Below are 15,936 nucleotides of genomic sequence, written 5' to 3' on the forward strand. Positions count from 1 at the left end.
CTTCCCCCCCTCCCCTCCCTTCCCTTCCCCCCCTCCCCCCCTTCCCTTCCCCTCTCCCCTCCCTTCCCCCTCTCCCCTCCCTTCCCCCTCTCCCCTCCCTTCCCCCTCTCCCCTCCCTTCCCCCTCTCCCCTCCCTTCCCCCTCTCCCCCCCTCCCTTCCCTCCTTCCCCCCCCCCTCTCTTCCCTTCCCCCCCCCCTCCCTTCCCTCCTTCCCTCCCCCTAAAGCAATTGGAAGCTGTTTCTCCTGATTGTTTTCACAGTGGGAACCCCCTAGGATGGGTGGCACAGTGGTTAGCACAGTTGCTGCACAGTACCAGGGTCCCGGGTTCGATTCCCGGTTTGGGTCACTGTCTGCGCGGAGTCTGCACGTTCTCAGTGTCTGCGTGGGTTTCCTCCGGGTGCTCCGGTTTCCTCCCACAAGTCCCAAAAGACGTGCTTGTTGGGTGAATTGGAAATTCTGAATTCTCCCTCTGTGTACCCAAACAGTCGCCGGAATGTGGCGATGCGGGGATTTTCACAGTAACTTCATTGCAGTGTTAATGTAAGCCTACTTGTGACACTAATAAAGATTATTATTTCCCAGTATGTCCAATGAAGCGGAAACCCTTCCTAATTATGAGGACATGTTTGCTGATCGGTTCAGTGCAGATGACATGGAGTATCAGCAGATGGTGAAGTGTCCAACTGATCCACCACCCATTGTGGACGACTGGAAGGTCCGAACCGGTGGTAACCGCAGGTTTGTAAAGAGCAGCAACAGGTTGTTGCCAGATTCCTGACCAACATAGTGAGAATACTACTGTCAGAGTGTAGAGACTGGGGATTGAGAAATGTCGGTAAGAAAGAAGGAAAATGTGCTGATAAATATATCAAGGAAATAACTGCTGCTGGAGTCAGTGACAGGAATAGAGAAGTTCAGACAGCAGCCATATATTGTTAGAGATTAACAATATATTTATTTGTTGACAGGATGTGGTATTGTTGGCTAGGTCATCATTTATTGTCTGTTCCTAAATGCCCTCGAGAAGGTGATGAGGTTCCTTCTTCAACCGCAGCAGTGCATGTGGTGTAGGTACACCCACAGTGCAGTCAGGGAGGGAGTTCCAGAATTCTGACCCAACAACAGTGAAGGAACGGTGATACATTTCCAAGTCAGGATGTGTGTAGCTTGGAGGGCAAATTGCAGGTGTTCCCAGGTATCTGTTGTCTTTATCCTTGCAGTTGGTAGAGGTCAAAAGGTTTGGAAGGTGCTGTCGAAGGAGCCCTGCTGAGTTCCTGCAGTGAATCTTGTCGATGGTACAAACTGCCACTGTGTGAGAATGGTGGAGGGACTGAATGATGGGGTGCCAATAAAGCGGGGCTGCTTTTTCCTGGATTGTGTTGAGCTTCGTGCATGTTGTTGGAGCTGCATTCATCCAGGCAAATGGAGAGTATTCCATCACACTCCTGACTTTACCTTGTAGATGATGGACAGGCTTTGGGGGGAGTCAGGAGGTGAGTTACTCTCCACAGAATTCCCAGCCTCTGACCTGTTCTTGTAGTTACATTATTTATATGGCTAGTCCAGTCAAGTCTGGTCAATGGTAACCCCCAGGATGTTGATAGCACGGTAGCACAATGGTCAGTGATGTTAATGCCATTGAATATCATGCGGTGATGGTTCGATTGTCAATGCCTGGCAGTTGTGTGTCGCGAATGCAACTTGCCACTTGTTAGCCCAAGCCTGGATCTGCTATGTGAGACCTTGTCGAAAGCCTGAATAAGCCACATCCACCTGTTCTCCCTGGTCAACTCTACTAGTTACATCTTCAAAGAATTCTAGTAGATTTCACACAGGGCAGCATGGTGGTTAGCATAAATGCTTCACAGCTCCAGGGTCCCAGGTTCGATTCCCGGTTGGGTCACTGTCTGTGCGGAGTCTGCACGTCCTCCCTGTGTGTGCGTGGGTTTCCTCCGGGTGCTCCGGTTTCCTCCCACACTCCAAAGATGTGCGGGTTAGGTGGATTGGCCATGCTAAATTGCCCGTAGTGTCCTTAAAAAGTAAGGTTAAGGGGGGGGTTGTTGGGTTACGGGTATAGGGTGAATACGTGGGTTTGAGTAGGGTGATCATTGCTCGGCACAACATCAAGGGCCGAAGGGCCTGTTCTGTGCTGTACTGTTCTATATTCTATTTGTCAAATATAATTTCCCTTTCATAAAACCATGCTAACTTTGTCTGATTATACCACTGCTTTCCAAATGCTCTGCTATGAAATCTTTGATAATGGACTCCAGCAACTTCCCTACTACCAACGTTAGGCTCACAGGTCTATATGTAGTTCCCCGTTTTCTCTCTACCTCCCTTTTTGAATAGCGGGATTACATTCACTACCCTCCAATCTGTAGGAACCACTCCAGACTCCGAATAATTTTGGAAAATGACCACCGATGGATTTGGATTGTTTATAGTCATGTGTACCGAGGTACAGCGAAAAGTATTTTTCTGCGAGCAGCTCAACAGATCATTAAGTACATGAAAAGAATGGAAATAAAAGAAAATACATAATAGGGCATAAATGCAAAATATGGATGTACTATTTCTAGGGCCACTTCCTTAAGTACTCAGGGATGAAGATTATCCGACCCTGGAGATTTGTCCACCTTTTATTTTTAATTTCCCCAAAAAACATTTCTTTCCTAATACTAATTTCCTTCAGCCCCTCACTAAAACTTGTGTTTCTCAGAACTTCCGGTACATTATTCATGTCTTCCTTTGTGAAGACAGATGCAAAGTACAAATTTAGTTCCTCAGCCATTTCTTTGTTCCCTGTTATGAATTTCCCCGTTTCTGGCTGTAAGGGGCCTTAGTTTTTATCAGTTTTTTTCTCTTTATATAACTATAAAAACTTTTACACTCACTTTATATGTTCCCCACTAGTTTACTTTCAGATTCCATTTTCCCCTCCTTAATCAATCCCTTGGTCTGCCTTTGCTGAATTTTAAACTGTTCCCAATCCTCAGGTCTATTATCTCTAATTTCCCTTGTAAGCAATTTCCTTTTCTACTCTTGCGCCAAAGAGGAATAAACAACTTTTGGAGTTCACTGATTCGTTTCTTGAATGCTGAGATTGCCTGTCCGCTGTCCTTCCTTTCAGTAATGTTTCCCAGTTCGTCATAGCCAGCCCATGCCTCATACCATCATAGTTACCTTAATTGAGACCCTGGTCTCAGAATCAACTACCTCATATTATGGTCATTCATCCTCAAAGGTTCTCTCATAACTAGATTGCCAACTAATCCGTTCTCATTCCTTAAAGCCTTTCTAGCAGTTTGATACAACTAAGGGGCTTGCTCGGCGATTTCAGAGTCAACCACATTGTTGTGGGTCTGGAGTCACATATAGGCCAGACGAGACGGCAGATTTCCTTCCTTAAAGGACATTAGTGAACCAGATGGGTTTTTACGACAATTGACAATGGTTTCATGGTCATCATTACTATGACTAGCGTTCGACTCTGCTGCTGTGCTAGGATTTGAACCGATGTGCTTAGAGTCTAGGCCTCTGGATTACTAACTCAGTGACATTACCACCTCTGCCACCACCTTCCCTAACAAGGGATTATCTCATTTGTGGGGATGTAAGACCCCCAAATCATTGGAGGTAAATGGAAGGGGAAATCTCTGAGAGATGAGTAAGAAAAAATAATTATTCTTCCTGGAAATTTTTATCAGCGACAAATGATCGAGCCAAGGAGGAATGGAATTGCTGATGTGGCCAGGTCTGTCCATCCTGAAACAGTTTATTCGTGTACCTAACAGAGAAGTGTTGCTGAATGTGGCCATGACTAGTGAGCTAGTTGATGAAACGTTGAATATTTCTCTTGGGGAGAAATGATTGTAATGCATAAGCTTTGGAAAAGTGAATACAACAATTGTAGTATTTGGAAATCGAATCAGAGAATCGTACAGCGCAGAAAAGGCCCTTCACCCATCGAGTCTGCACCAACAATATCTACCCCATATCTTGCAGTAATCCCACTCATCAGCGCTTATCCCATATTCTTGAATTTGGTGTTTCAGGTGCTCATCCAAGTGCTCTTTAACAGTTGTGAGGTTTCCAGCCTCCACAACCTTCCCAGGCCGTGCATTCCAGATTCTCACCACCCTCTAAATGAAAATATTTTTCTCAAATCACCTCAGAATCTCCTGCTCCTCACCCTAAAACCATGGCCCTGTGATTTATCCCTCAACCAAGGAGAACAGCTGTTTCCTATTTACCCTGTTAAAACCCCTCATAATCTTATACACCTCAACCATATCCCCCCCTCAGCCGTCTCTGCTCCAAAGAAAACAACTCCGGCCAGTCCAGTCCCTCCTTATGGCTCAGATACTCCAATCCAGGCAACATCCTGGTGAATCTCCTCTGTACCCCCTCCACTGCAATCACCTCGTTCCAACTCCATCTACAAGTTGCTGACGATACGACCATAGTAGGCCGGATCTCAAATAACGACGAGTCAGAATACAGGAGGGAGATAGAGAACCGAGTGGAGTGGTGTAGCGACAACAATCTCTCCCTCAATGCTGGTCATTGACTTCAGAAAGCAAAGTACTGTACACACCCCTGTCAGCATCAACGGGGCCGAGGTGGAGATGGTTAGCAGTTTCAAATTCCTAGGGGTGCATATCACCAAAAATCTGTCCTGGTCCACCCACGTCGACGCTAACACCAAGAAAGCACAACAGCGCCTTTACTTCCTCAGGAAACTAAGGAAATTTGGCATGTCCTGGTTTAGCACAGGGCTAAATCGCTGGCTTTGAAAGCAGACCAAGGCAGGCCAGCAGCACGGTTCAATGCCTGTACCAGCCTCCCCGAACAGGCGCCGGAATGTGACGACTAGGGGCTTTTCACAGTAACTTCATTTGAAGCCTCCTTGTGACAATAAGCGATTTTTATTTAACCCTTACAAACGTTTACAGATGCACGATAGAAAGCATCCAATCTGGCTGCATCACAGCCTGGTATGGCAACTGCTCAGCCCAGGACCCCAAGAAACTTCAGAGTCGTGAACACAGCCCAGCCCATCACACAAACCTGCCTCCCATCCATTGACTCCATCTACACCTCCCGCTGCCTGGGGAAAGCGGGCAGCATAATCAAAGACACCCCCAACCCGGCTTACTCACTCTTCCAACTACTTCCATCGGACAGGAGATACAGAAGTCTGAGAACACGCATGAACAGACTCAAAAACAGCTTCTTCCCCACTGTCACCAGACTCTTAAATGACCCTCTTATTGACTGACCTCATTAATACTACACCCTGTATGCTTCATCTGATGCCGGTGCTTATGTAGTTACATTGTGTACCTTGTGTTGCCCTATTATGTATTTTCTTTTATTCCCTTTTCTTCCCATGTACTTAATGATCTGTTGAGCTGCTCGCAGAAAAATATTTTTCACTGTACCTCGGTACACATGACAATAAGCAAATCCAATCCAATCGTTCCTATAGTAAGGTGACCAGAACTGCGCACAGCACTCCAGCTGTGGTCTCACCAATGTTCTGTTCAGCTTCATCATAGCCTCCTTGGTCTTCTTATAATCTATGCCACGCATGGCTGATAAAGGTAAGTGTCCCAGATGACTTCTTGACTACCTTATGCCTCTGCTCTGCCATCTTCAAGGATCTGTGGGGAATGTACCCCAAGAGACATCTGTTCCTCGGAGCTTCCTAGTGCCCTGCCATTCATTAAATACTCCCTTATCCTGTTCCTTCTTCCAAAGTGCATCACCTCGCACTTATCAGGGTTAAACACCATCTGCCACTGCTCTGCCCATCTGACCAACCCAGCTATATGTTTCTGTAACCTGGGCAATAACGGTGGTGCAGTGGTTAGCCCTGCTGCCTCACCGTGCTGAGGACCTGGGCTCAATCCTGGCCCTGGGTCACTGTCAGTGTGGAGTTTGCACATTCTCCCCGTGTCTGCATGGGTATCACCCCACAATCCAAAGATGTGCCGGGTAGGTGGATTGGCCACGCTAAATTGCCTCTTAACGGGATAAAAAGAATTGGGTACCTTAAAATTAAAAAAAACCACTTCCTGTAACTTACTACCCTCTTCACTATTAACCACCCTACCAGTCTTGGGGTCGTCTGCAACCCTACTTAGCATTCGCCCCACTTTGTCGTCTATACAACAAACAATATTGGACCCAGCACTGATCCCTGTGGTATGGTGCTGGCCACCTGCCTCCAGTTACTCAAACAGCCTCTACCACCACCTTTTCTGTCCTATTACTGAGCCAGTTTCGGATCAATCTCGACAAGTTTCCTAGAATTCCAGGTGCTTCAACTTTCTCAGTCAGTCTCCCAGGTGGGACCTTGTCAAAAGCTTTGCTAAAATCCAAATAAACGACATCAACGACACTTCCTTCATCCACACACACGGTCACTTCATCAAACAATTCTATCAAATTTGTTCGGCCTAACCTCCCTCTGACAAAGCCATACTGACCATCCCTAATCAACCCACGCCTTTCCAAGTGGAGATTAATTCCCTCCTTTAGAATTTTCTCCAATAGTTTCCCTACCACTGACGTGAGACTCGCTGGTCTGTAATTCGCTGGCTTATCTCTACAACCCTTTTTCTATAAATGTAGAGTCCGCAATTATTTTTTCCAATTAAGGGGTAGCTTCGCGTCGTCAATTCACCTACCCTTCACAAATTTGGGTTGTGGGGGTGAGACCCACGGAGACACGGGGAGAATTTGCAGACGCCGCATGCACAGTGATCCGGGACCGGAATTGAATCCGCGTCCTCAACGCCATGAGGCAGCAGTGCTAACTACTGTACCACTGTGCTGTCCCCTCTACCACCCTGCTTGAAAAGTGGAACAACATTAGCTGTTCTCCAGTCCTCTGGCACTTCCCCCGTGGCAGAGAGGAATTCTAACAATTTACCCACGACAGAAGTAAGGCTAATCGGTCTGTAGGTCCCAGGATTATTCCTGCAGCTTCTTGTCCCTTGAACTGTGGTGACAACCTCTCTAAGCCTGTTATCCACGTAGCACTCGGCCTCACGGATGTGCCATAGTGTCTCCAGCCGCTGCTCAAGCTCCGATACCTGGAGCTCCACTTTCTGTAGCTGGGAACACTCCCCATACTTGTGGTCGTCTAGGACACTGGGAGGGTCCAAGACTCCCCACGTGTGACAGGCCGTACATTCCACTCAGCTGTCTTCACCTGACATGTCTCAAATGTAAAATTTACACCTTAGACCAGAACAAATCTAGAAGTCATACTTTTCCCAACAAAAAATACACTTTTTGTAACTTCAGCTATTTAATCACAGGCCCCAATATCAGTTTGTCACCAACGAATCAGCTTACCGCTTTCCTGTGACGTCACTATTGGATTTTCCTTGTCTGAACAGCGCTCGCAGGTCTCGTGTTTTCTGCCTGCCTGAAGGTAAAGGCCTCGAGCCTCGCGCTCTCTTTCATCCTCTGTCCTAAAAGTATGTCCTTCACAAATCCGGGGCTCTCCGCCTGCCTGAAATGTTCTTGTGACAGAACACAACATAAAATAATTAAATCATTCCAAAGTGAGTAAAGTCAGATTTGACATCAGTTTGAGTTTTTTTACCTTTTTTTAGGTCGCACGACTATCGACCTTACAGAGGCCGGGACGATGGCCGTAGCTGGGCCAATAACCGACAGTGGCAGGGAAGATCTCGTGGCTACAATCAGTCTCCAGCTCAGCACCAGGGGTCTTATGAATCTTACAGTCAAGGCTCTAATTCACACTATCAACACAACCACCATCGCTACTGACGTTGAGCCAGGATCCAGTCACTCAGCTGTGTAAAACTCCACAGTAACTAATGTCAGACAGGAAAATGGATTCGAATTTTAAAGAGGGCTTCTTTTCATCAGTTTTTTTTGCCATTAGTTACTTTGGTAGTTTGAAGGGATTATAGTTTGAGCTTGTGGCGAGTTGTGGATTATTGTCACCCAGAACTGTCTGTGGCTCTCGGTTTACTAATAATCACTGCATATTTGGTCAAAATATGTTGTCATGGAATGGTGTCGAAATCTTGGCGTGCTGTTGTCAGAGAGACACTAATCGCAGGCCAAATCCTCCTTTTGTGATCAGCTGAACGTAATTCGGAATAAAATCCATAGGGATTTCCTCGGGGAGGATTCTGCGATTAAACACGATCGCTGGAACCTTCCCGAGTTAATCTCCACTCATTCAGGTTCCTCTTTACCGGGTCTCGTTAGTCCACAGAATACTGTCCATTTCCAGTGAATTTCAGACCAGCTTCTCAGCTGGTTATATGGCGCAGTGTGAGGAAAATCGGGCAACAAGAATTACACCTGCATGAAAATTAATTGTTCCTGATCCTTCATATTCTGGAATTGCAAAAGGGGAATAACTGTGAGGAAAATTGCTGGTTATTTAAAACTTTCTGGTGCAGTGAACCCCTCTTCAATTCAGCTTTGGCCTCTGTTACTCTGAACGTTTCTTGATCTTGGTTCGCTCTGACGTTGATATCAGTTTTTGGACCGTTTGGAACTCGACAGTAATTTCTGGATGTTTAGTTGAAATGAAATGAAAATCGCTTATTGTCACGAGTAGGCTGCAATGAAGTTACTGCGAAAAGCCCCTAGTCGCCACATTCCGGCTCCTGTTCGGGGAGGCTGGTACGGGATTTGTTATAAATTACAACGGTCTTCACAGAACAATCTGCACCAGGACCCACTGCACATCCTCCGAAGGTTCTCTGGAGTGTAGGGATGATTCCCGTACCAACCTCCCCGAACAGGCGCCGGAATGTGGCGACTAGGGGCTTTTCACAGTAACTTAATTTGAAGCCTACTTGTGACAATAAGCGATTTTCATTTCATGTGTAAAGCCTCGTCTTTAATCCATCATCATTTTTAATGTATAATGTGTCATCTGTTACCACTTCAAACCATAGCTTCAACCACCCCCCAGCAATTACAATTTACTTACTTTCACCCATGTGTATAACTCATGACAGTTTCTTTGCACTGTGTTCAATTGTTTGGCGTACAGTTGATTTTAGCAAAATGCGTTTGTAAAGCTGAGCTGTTAGTGGTTTTGATTGACGGGAGTGGGTCAATGAGTACACAGAATAAAGATTCACTGAAGTTGATCTGTTGAGAGAATTGGAAGATTTCAATGAAACGTACTCAGGAGAACTCAGAAACGTAACAAGGGAACCCTGCCTCCCATCTGAATGTTTGCAGGTAGTTTATATGTAGCATGTGTTCACCAGCTCTCTCACTGCCTCGTGGGCAGTCAGATCAGAGTCTTGTGCTTTCATAGTTCAGGATCTCTCCCTCTGTTCACCTGCGCTTTTGCTTTGAAGCTGATTAGCACACGGCTAAATCGCTGGCTTTGAAAGCAGACCAAGGCAAGCCAGCAGCACGGTTCGATTCCCGTACCAGCCTCCCCGAACAGGCACTGGAATGTGGCGACTAGGGGCTTTTCACAGTCACTTCATTTGAAGCCTACTTGTGACAAGCGATTTTCATTTCATTTCATATTTGAATCCTAGATTATTTCTAGTTGAGCTTACTGTCCATTTTCTTCAAAGCAGCTTGTGACTGAAGGTGGTTATTGTGAATCTTTGTCAATCACGGGGCTGAAAGTTTGAAAAGTTTTTAAAGTTATCTTTTGAGGTAGGAGTGTGTTTTCATTTTCTTCACCGTTGTCACCTGGCACCAGCTGTAATTCAGTGAAATCTCACCGTTTGGAATCTCCAATAGACTGATGGGTTCATACTCAGTATGAATAACGGGACTTTTAATAGTTCATCCACCTCACTGTTCCGGTTGCCAGGGTTATGAGATGATCCTGTCATTGCTATGAAAGCAGTTTAGGTAATTTGACCAAGTGAAATCACAGTGAGACACAAAACTCTGCCGATACCAGCCAGGATGATGAAACCCTGGCTGATTTTCCCCACCATCGTCCCTGATCCCAGTGATGTCCCAGCTACATCCATGATTGAGCCTGGCTGGTCCCCACACCATCTGAGACTCCTACGCAGCCTGTGCTGGTTGAGTAGCTCAGTCCACTAACTGATGTACTGATCCTCCTGGACCTGACAGACACTGGAAGACTCGTTTACACTGAATATTTTCTGTTGATTGTGTATTTTTATATGCCTGTATCTGTATGATGAACAAAATACAAATAAACGGATCCTATCTCTGCTCCTAAAGTCTCATTCCATTTATTGTACAAAGCAGTTAAAGTTTAGAATCAGCCAGATGTTGATATCAAAACTGCCTTCAGGAGAACATGAGGGCTGTACAGTAGCAGCTGGAAAGAGTTGAGGAGAATCAGTAATTATCGTTGAAGTGACGCCAATCTATGTTTTAAGAGCCTGACACTATTAAATGTTGGTGTTCAGAGCAATTTGGCTGTCCTGGTACAAAAAATATAGAAAGTTAACATCCAGTTACAACAAGCAATTAGAAAGCAAATGACGTGTTTGCCTTTAATGGAGTACATGAATTAGGAAGCCTTGCTGCAATTGCTCAGGGCTTCGGTGGAACCTCTCCTCGAGCATAATGTGCAGTTTGGTCTCTTCCGAAGCATATACTGGCCTTAGAGGGGAGTTGGATTGCTGGGGTGAGAAGAGATTGAGATCTTTTTGTTTGCACTGAGTGCTGAGCTTGTGGCATTTGAGTGCTACAGTGAGAGTTTGGTGACTGAGGGAGTATAAGGGTTATTTAAAGTCTAGTATTTCTTTTATTTAGTTAATTAACTTAAAAGTTGCTGTTTGGTCTATAAGAAGGTGAATTTTGAATCAGCTTTAAACAAGGTTCTACTTGGACTTACTTGCAGCTGGAGCTTGTTAATTAGTTAATTGCATTAGGCCAGTTTTTAGAAGCTAGAGTCACAGTATAAATAGGGGCTAGATACAGTGCAGACTTTGTTTGCACTGAGTGCTGAGCTTGTGGCATTTGAGTGCTACAGTGAGAGTTTGGTGACTGAGGGAGTATAAGGGTTATTTAAAGTCTAGTATTTCTTTTATTTAGTTAATTAACTTAAAAGTTGCTGTTTGGTCTATAAGAAGGTGAATTTTGAATCAGCTTTAAACAAGGTTCTACTTGGACTTACTTGCAGCTGGAGCTTGTTAATTAGTTAATTGCATTAGGCCAGTTTTTAGAAGCTAGAGTCACAGTATAAATAGGGGCTAGATACAGTGCAGACTTTGTTTGCACTGAGTGCTGAGCTTGTGGCATTTGAGTGCTACAGTGAGAGTTTGGTGACTGAGGGAGTGCTGAGCTTGTGGCATTTGAGTGCTACAGTGAGAGTTTGGTGACTGAGGGAGTTAGGTGAGGAGGGAGTAAGGTGCTCCTTACATTTCATTTCCTATATTTATCAAAGAGCGTGAAGGGAACCAGGAGTTTAGAGTACAGCTGACTGGGAGCAGAGTCGGAGGGCGGAGGTCCAGTTGGTCCACAGGGCAGCTAATTCTGTAAAGTAAGAGGGGATGGAGGCTAGGGCAGTTGCATGCTCCTCCTGTAGGATGTGGGTGGTGAGGGATACCACTGGTGTCCCCGCTGACTATACCTGCGGGAAGTGCACCCAACTCCAGCTCCTCAGAGACCGTGTTAAGGTACTGGAGCTGGAGCTGGATGAACTTCGGATCATCCGGGAGGCAGAGGGGGTCATAGAGAAGAGTTACAGGGAGGTAGCCACACCAAAGGTACTGGACAAGAGTAGCTGGGTTACAGTCAGGGGAAAGAAAACTAACAGGCAGACAGTGCAGGGATCCCTCGTGGCCATTCCCCTTCAAAACAAGTATACCGTTTTGGATGCTGTTGGGGGGGATGACCTACCGGGGGAAGGCCCCAGCGGCCAGGTCTCTGGCACTGAGTCTGGCTTTGGGGCTCAGAAGGGAAGGGGGGAGCATAGAAAAGCAATAGTAATAGGAGATTCAATGGTTAGGGGAATAGATAGGAGATATTGTGGTCGCGAGCGAGACTCCCGAAAGGTATGTTGCCTCCCGGGTGCCAGGGCCAGGGATGTCTCTGATCGTGTCTTCAGGATCCTGAAGGGGGAGGGTGAGCAGCCAGAAGTCGTGGTGCACATTGGTACCAACGATGTAGGTAGGAAAAAGGGTGTGGAGGTAATAAACAAGTTTAGGGAGTTAGGCTGGAAGTTAAGGGCCAGGACAGACAGAGTTGTCATCTCTGGTTTGTTGCCGGTGCCACGTGATAGCGAGGCTAGGAATAGGGAGAGAGTGCAGTTGAACACGTGGCTGCAGGAATGGTGTAGGAGGGAGGGCTTCAGGTATTTGGATAATTGGAGCGCATTCTGGGGAAGGTGGGACCTGTACAAGCAGGACGGGTTGCATCTGAACCAGAGGGGCACCAATATCCTGGGGGGGAGGTTTTCTAGTACTCTTCGGGAGGGTTTAAACAAATTTGGCAGGGGAATGGGAACCGGATCTGTAGTCCAGCAACTAAGGTAGACGATAGTCAGGACGCCAAAGCACGTAGTGATGCAGTGGGGAAGGTAACAATGACAAAGGAGAGTACTTGCAGGCAAGGAGATGGGTTGAAGTGTGTATACTTTAATGCAAGAAGCATTAGGAATAAGGTGGGTGAACTTAATGCATGGATCGGTACTTGGGACTACGATGTGGTGGCCATCACGGAAACTTGGATAGAAGAGGGGCAGAAATGGTTGTTGGAGGTCCCTGGTTATAGATGTTTCAACAAGATTAGGGAGGATGGTAAAAGAGGTGGGGGGGTGGCATTGTTAATTAGAGATAGTATAACAGCTGCAGAAAGGCAGTTCGAGGGGGATCTGCCTACTGAGGTAATATGGGTTGAAGTTAGAAATAGGAAAGGAGCAGTCACCTTGTTGGGAGTGTTCTATAGGCCCCCCAATAGCAGCAGAGATGTGGAGGAACAGATTGGGAAACAGATTCTGGAAAGGTGCAGAAGTCACAGGGTAGTAGTCATGGGCGACTTCAACTTCCCAAACATTGAGTGGAAACTCTTTAGATCAAATAGTTTGGATGGGGTAGTGTTTGTGCAGTGTGTCCAGGAAGCTTTTCTAACACAGTATGTAGATTGTCCGACCAGAGGGGAGGCCATATTGGATTTAGTACTTGGTAATGAACCAGGGCAGGTGATAGATTTGTTAGTGGGGGAGCATTTTGGAGGTAGTGACCACAATTCTGTGACTTTCACTTTAGTAATGGAGAGGGATAGGTGCGAGCAACAGGGCAAGGTTTATAATTGGGGGAAGGGTAAATACAATGCTGTCAGACAAGAATTGAAGTGCAGAAGTTGGGAACATAGGCTGTCAGGGAAGGACACAAGTGAAATGTGGAACTTGTTCAAGGATCAGGTACTGCGTGTCTTTGATATGTATGTCCCTGTCAGGCAGGGAAGAGATGGTCGAGTGAGGGAACCATGGTTGACAAGAGAGGTTGAATGTCTTGTTAAGAGGAAGAAGGAGACTTATGTAAGGCTGAAGAAACAAGGTTCAGACAGGGCGCTGGAGGGATACAAGATAGCCAGGAGGGAACTGAAGAAAGGGATTAGGAGAGCTAAGAGAGGGCATGAAAAATCTTTGGCGGGTAGGATCAAGGAAAACCCCAAGGCCTTTTACACATACGTGAGAAATATGAGAATGACTAGAGTGAGATTAGGTCCGATTAAGGACAGTAGCGGGAGATTGTGTATTGAGTCTGAAGAGATAGGAGAGGTCTTGAACAAGTATTTTTCTTCAGTATTTACAAACGAGAGGGGCCATATTGTTGGAGAGGGCAGCGTGAAGCAGACTGATAAGCTTGAGGAGATACTTGTCAGGAAGGAAGATGTGTTGCGCGTTTTGAAAAACTTGAGGATAGACAAGTCCCCCGGGCCTGACGGGATATATCCAAGGATTCTATGGGAAGCAAGAAATGAAATTGCAGAGCCGTTGGCAATGATCTTTTCGTCCTCGCTGTCAACAGGGGTGGTACCAGAGGATTGGAGAGTGGCGAATGTCGTGCCCCTGTTCAAAAAAGGGAATAGGGATAACCCTGGGAATTACAGGCCAGTTAGTCTTACTTCGGTGGTAGGCAAAGTAATGGAAAGGGTACTGAGGGATAGGATTTCTGAGCATCTGGAAAGGCATTGCTTGATTAGGGATAGTCAGCACGGATTGTGAGGGGTAGGTCTTGCCTTACAAGTCTTATTGAATTCTTTGAGGAGGTGACCAAGCATGTGGATGAAGGTAAAGCAGTGGATGTAGTGTACATGGATTTTAGTAAGGCATTTGATAAGGTTCCCCATGGTAGGCTTATGCAGAAAGTAAGGAGGCATGGGATAGTGGGAAATTTGGCCAGTTGGATAACAAACTGGCTAACCGATAGAAGACAGAGAGTTGTGGTGGATGGCAAATATTCAGCCTGGAGCCCAGTTATCAGTGGCGTACCGCAGGGATCAGTTCTGGGTCCTCTGCTGTTTGTGATTTTCATTAACGACTTGGATGAGGGAGTTGAAGGGTGGGTCAGTAAATTTGCAGATGATACGAAGATTGGTGGAGTTGTGGATAGTGAGGAGGGCTGTTGTCGGCTTCAAAGAGACATAGATAGAATGCAGAGCTGGGCTGAGAAGTGGCAGATGGAGTTTAACCCTGACAAGTGTGAGGTTGTCCATTTTGGAAGGACAAATCTGAATGCGGAATACAGGGTTAATGGTAGGGTTCTTGGCAATGTGGAGGAGCAGAGAGATCTTGGGGTCTATGTTCATTGTTCTTTGAAAGTTGCCACTCAAGTGGATAGAGCTGTGAAGAAGGCCTATGGTGTGCTAGCGTTCATTAGCAGAGGGATTGAATTTAAGAGCCGTGAGGTGATGATGCAGCTGTACAAAACCTTGGTCAGGCCACATTTGGAGTACTGTGTGCAGTTCTGGTCACCTCATTTTAGGAAGGATGTGGAAGCTTTGGAAAAGGTGCAGAGGAGATTTACCAGGATGTTGCCTGGAATGGAGAGTAGGCCATACGAGGAAAGATTGAGGGTGCTGGGCCTTTTCTCATTGGAACGGAGAAGGATAAGGGGCGACTTGATAGAGGTTTATAAGATGATCAGGGGAATAGATAGAGTAGATAGTCAGAGACTTTTTCCCCGGGTGGAACACACCATTACAAGGGGACATAAATTTAAGATAAATGGTGGAAGATATAGAGGGGATGTCAGAGGTAGGTTCTTTACCCAGAGAGTAGTGGGGGCATGGAATGCACTGCCTGTGGTAGTAGTTGAGTCGGAAAATTTATGGACCTTCAAACGGCTATTGGATAGGTACTTGGATTAGGGTAGAATAAGGGAGTGTAGGTTAACTTCTTAAGGGCAGCACGGTAGCATTGTGCATAGCACAATTGCTTCACAGCTCCAGGGTCCCAAGTTCGATTTCGACTTGGGTCACTGTCTGTGTGGAGTCTGCACATCCTCCCCGTGACTGCGTGGGGTTCCTCCGGGTACTCCGGTTTCCTCCCACAGTCCAAAGATGTGCAGGTTGGGTGGATTGGCCATGACAAATTGTCCAAAATTCTATGATTAACCTAGGACAAAAGTTCGGCGCAACATCGTGGGCCAAAGGGCCTGTTCTGTGCTGTATTTCTCTATCTCTATCTATCTAAAATAGCACTAGAATCATAGAATTTACAGTGCAGAAGGAGGCCATTCGGCCCATCGGGTCTGCACCGACTCTTGGAAAGAGCACCCTACCCAAGGTCCACACCTCCACCCTATCCTCATAACCCAGTAACCCCACCCAACACTAAGGGCAATTTTGGACACGAAGGGCAATTTAGCATGGTCAATCCACCTAACCTGCACATCTTTGGACTGTGGGAGGAAACCGGAGCACCCGGAGGAAACCCACGCAGACACGGGGAGAACGTGCAGACT

At 46.3% G+C, this 15,936-nt stretch overlaps 1 protein-coding gene across 1 annotated transcript; it reads left to right on the top strand.

Moving 5' to 3' along the window:
* The first annotated feature begins 583 nt into the window (after positions 1–583).
* LOC119974462 (RNA guanine-N7 methyltransferase activating subunit-like) lies at positions 584–10,231 on the top strand. Its single transcript, XM_038813373.1, has 2 exons — positions 584–739; positions 7,636–10,231. Exons 1-2 carry the CDS (start codon positions 585–587, stop codon positions 7,811–7,813), a joined length of 333 nt encoding a protein of 110 aa, XP_038669301.1. The 5' UTR covers position 584; the 3' UTR covers positions 7,814–10,231.
* The last annotated feature ends 5,705 nt before the right edge of the window (positions 10,232–15,936 follow it).

Source organism: Scyliorhinus canicula, chromosome 12 (genome assembly GCF_902713615.1).
Source record: "Scyliorhinus canicula chromosome 12, sScyCan1.1, whole genome shotgun sequence".
Taxonomy (NCBI): Eukaryota; Metazoa; Chordata; class Chondrichthyes; order Carcharhiniformes; family Scyliorhinidae; genus Scyliorhinus; species Scyliorhinus canicula.

Excerpts from the sequence above, each read along its gene's own strand:
- LOC119974462 (XM_038813373.1), top strand. The coding sequence starts at position 585 with ATGTCCAATGAAGCGGAAACCCTTCCTAATTATGAGGACATGTTTGCT. Across the intron at positions 740-7,635 it reads CGAACCGGTGGTAACCGCAG|GTCGCACGACTATCGACCTT; the intron begins GTTTGTAAAGAG and ends ACCTTTTTTTAG.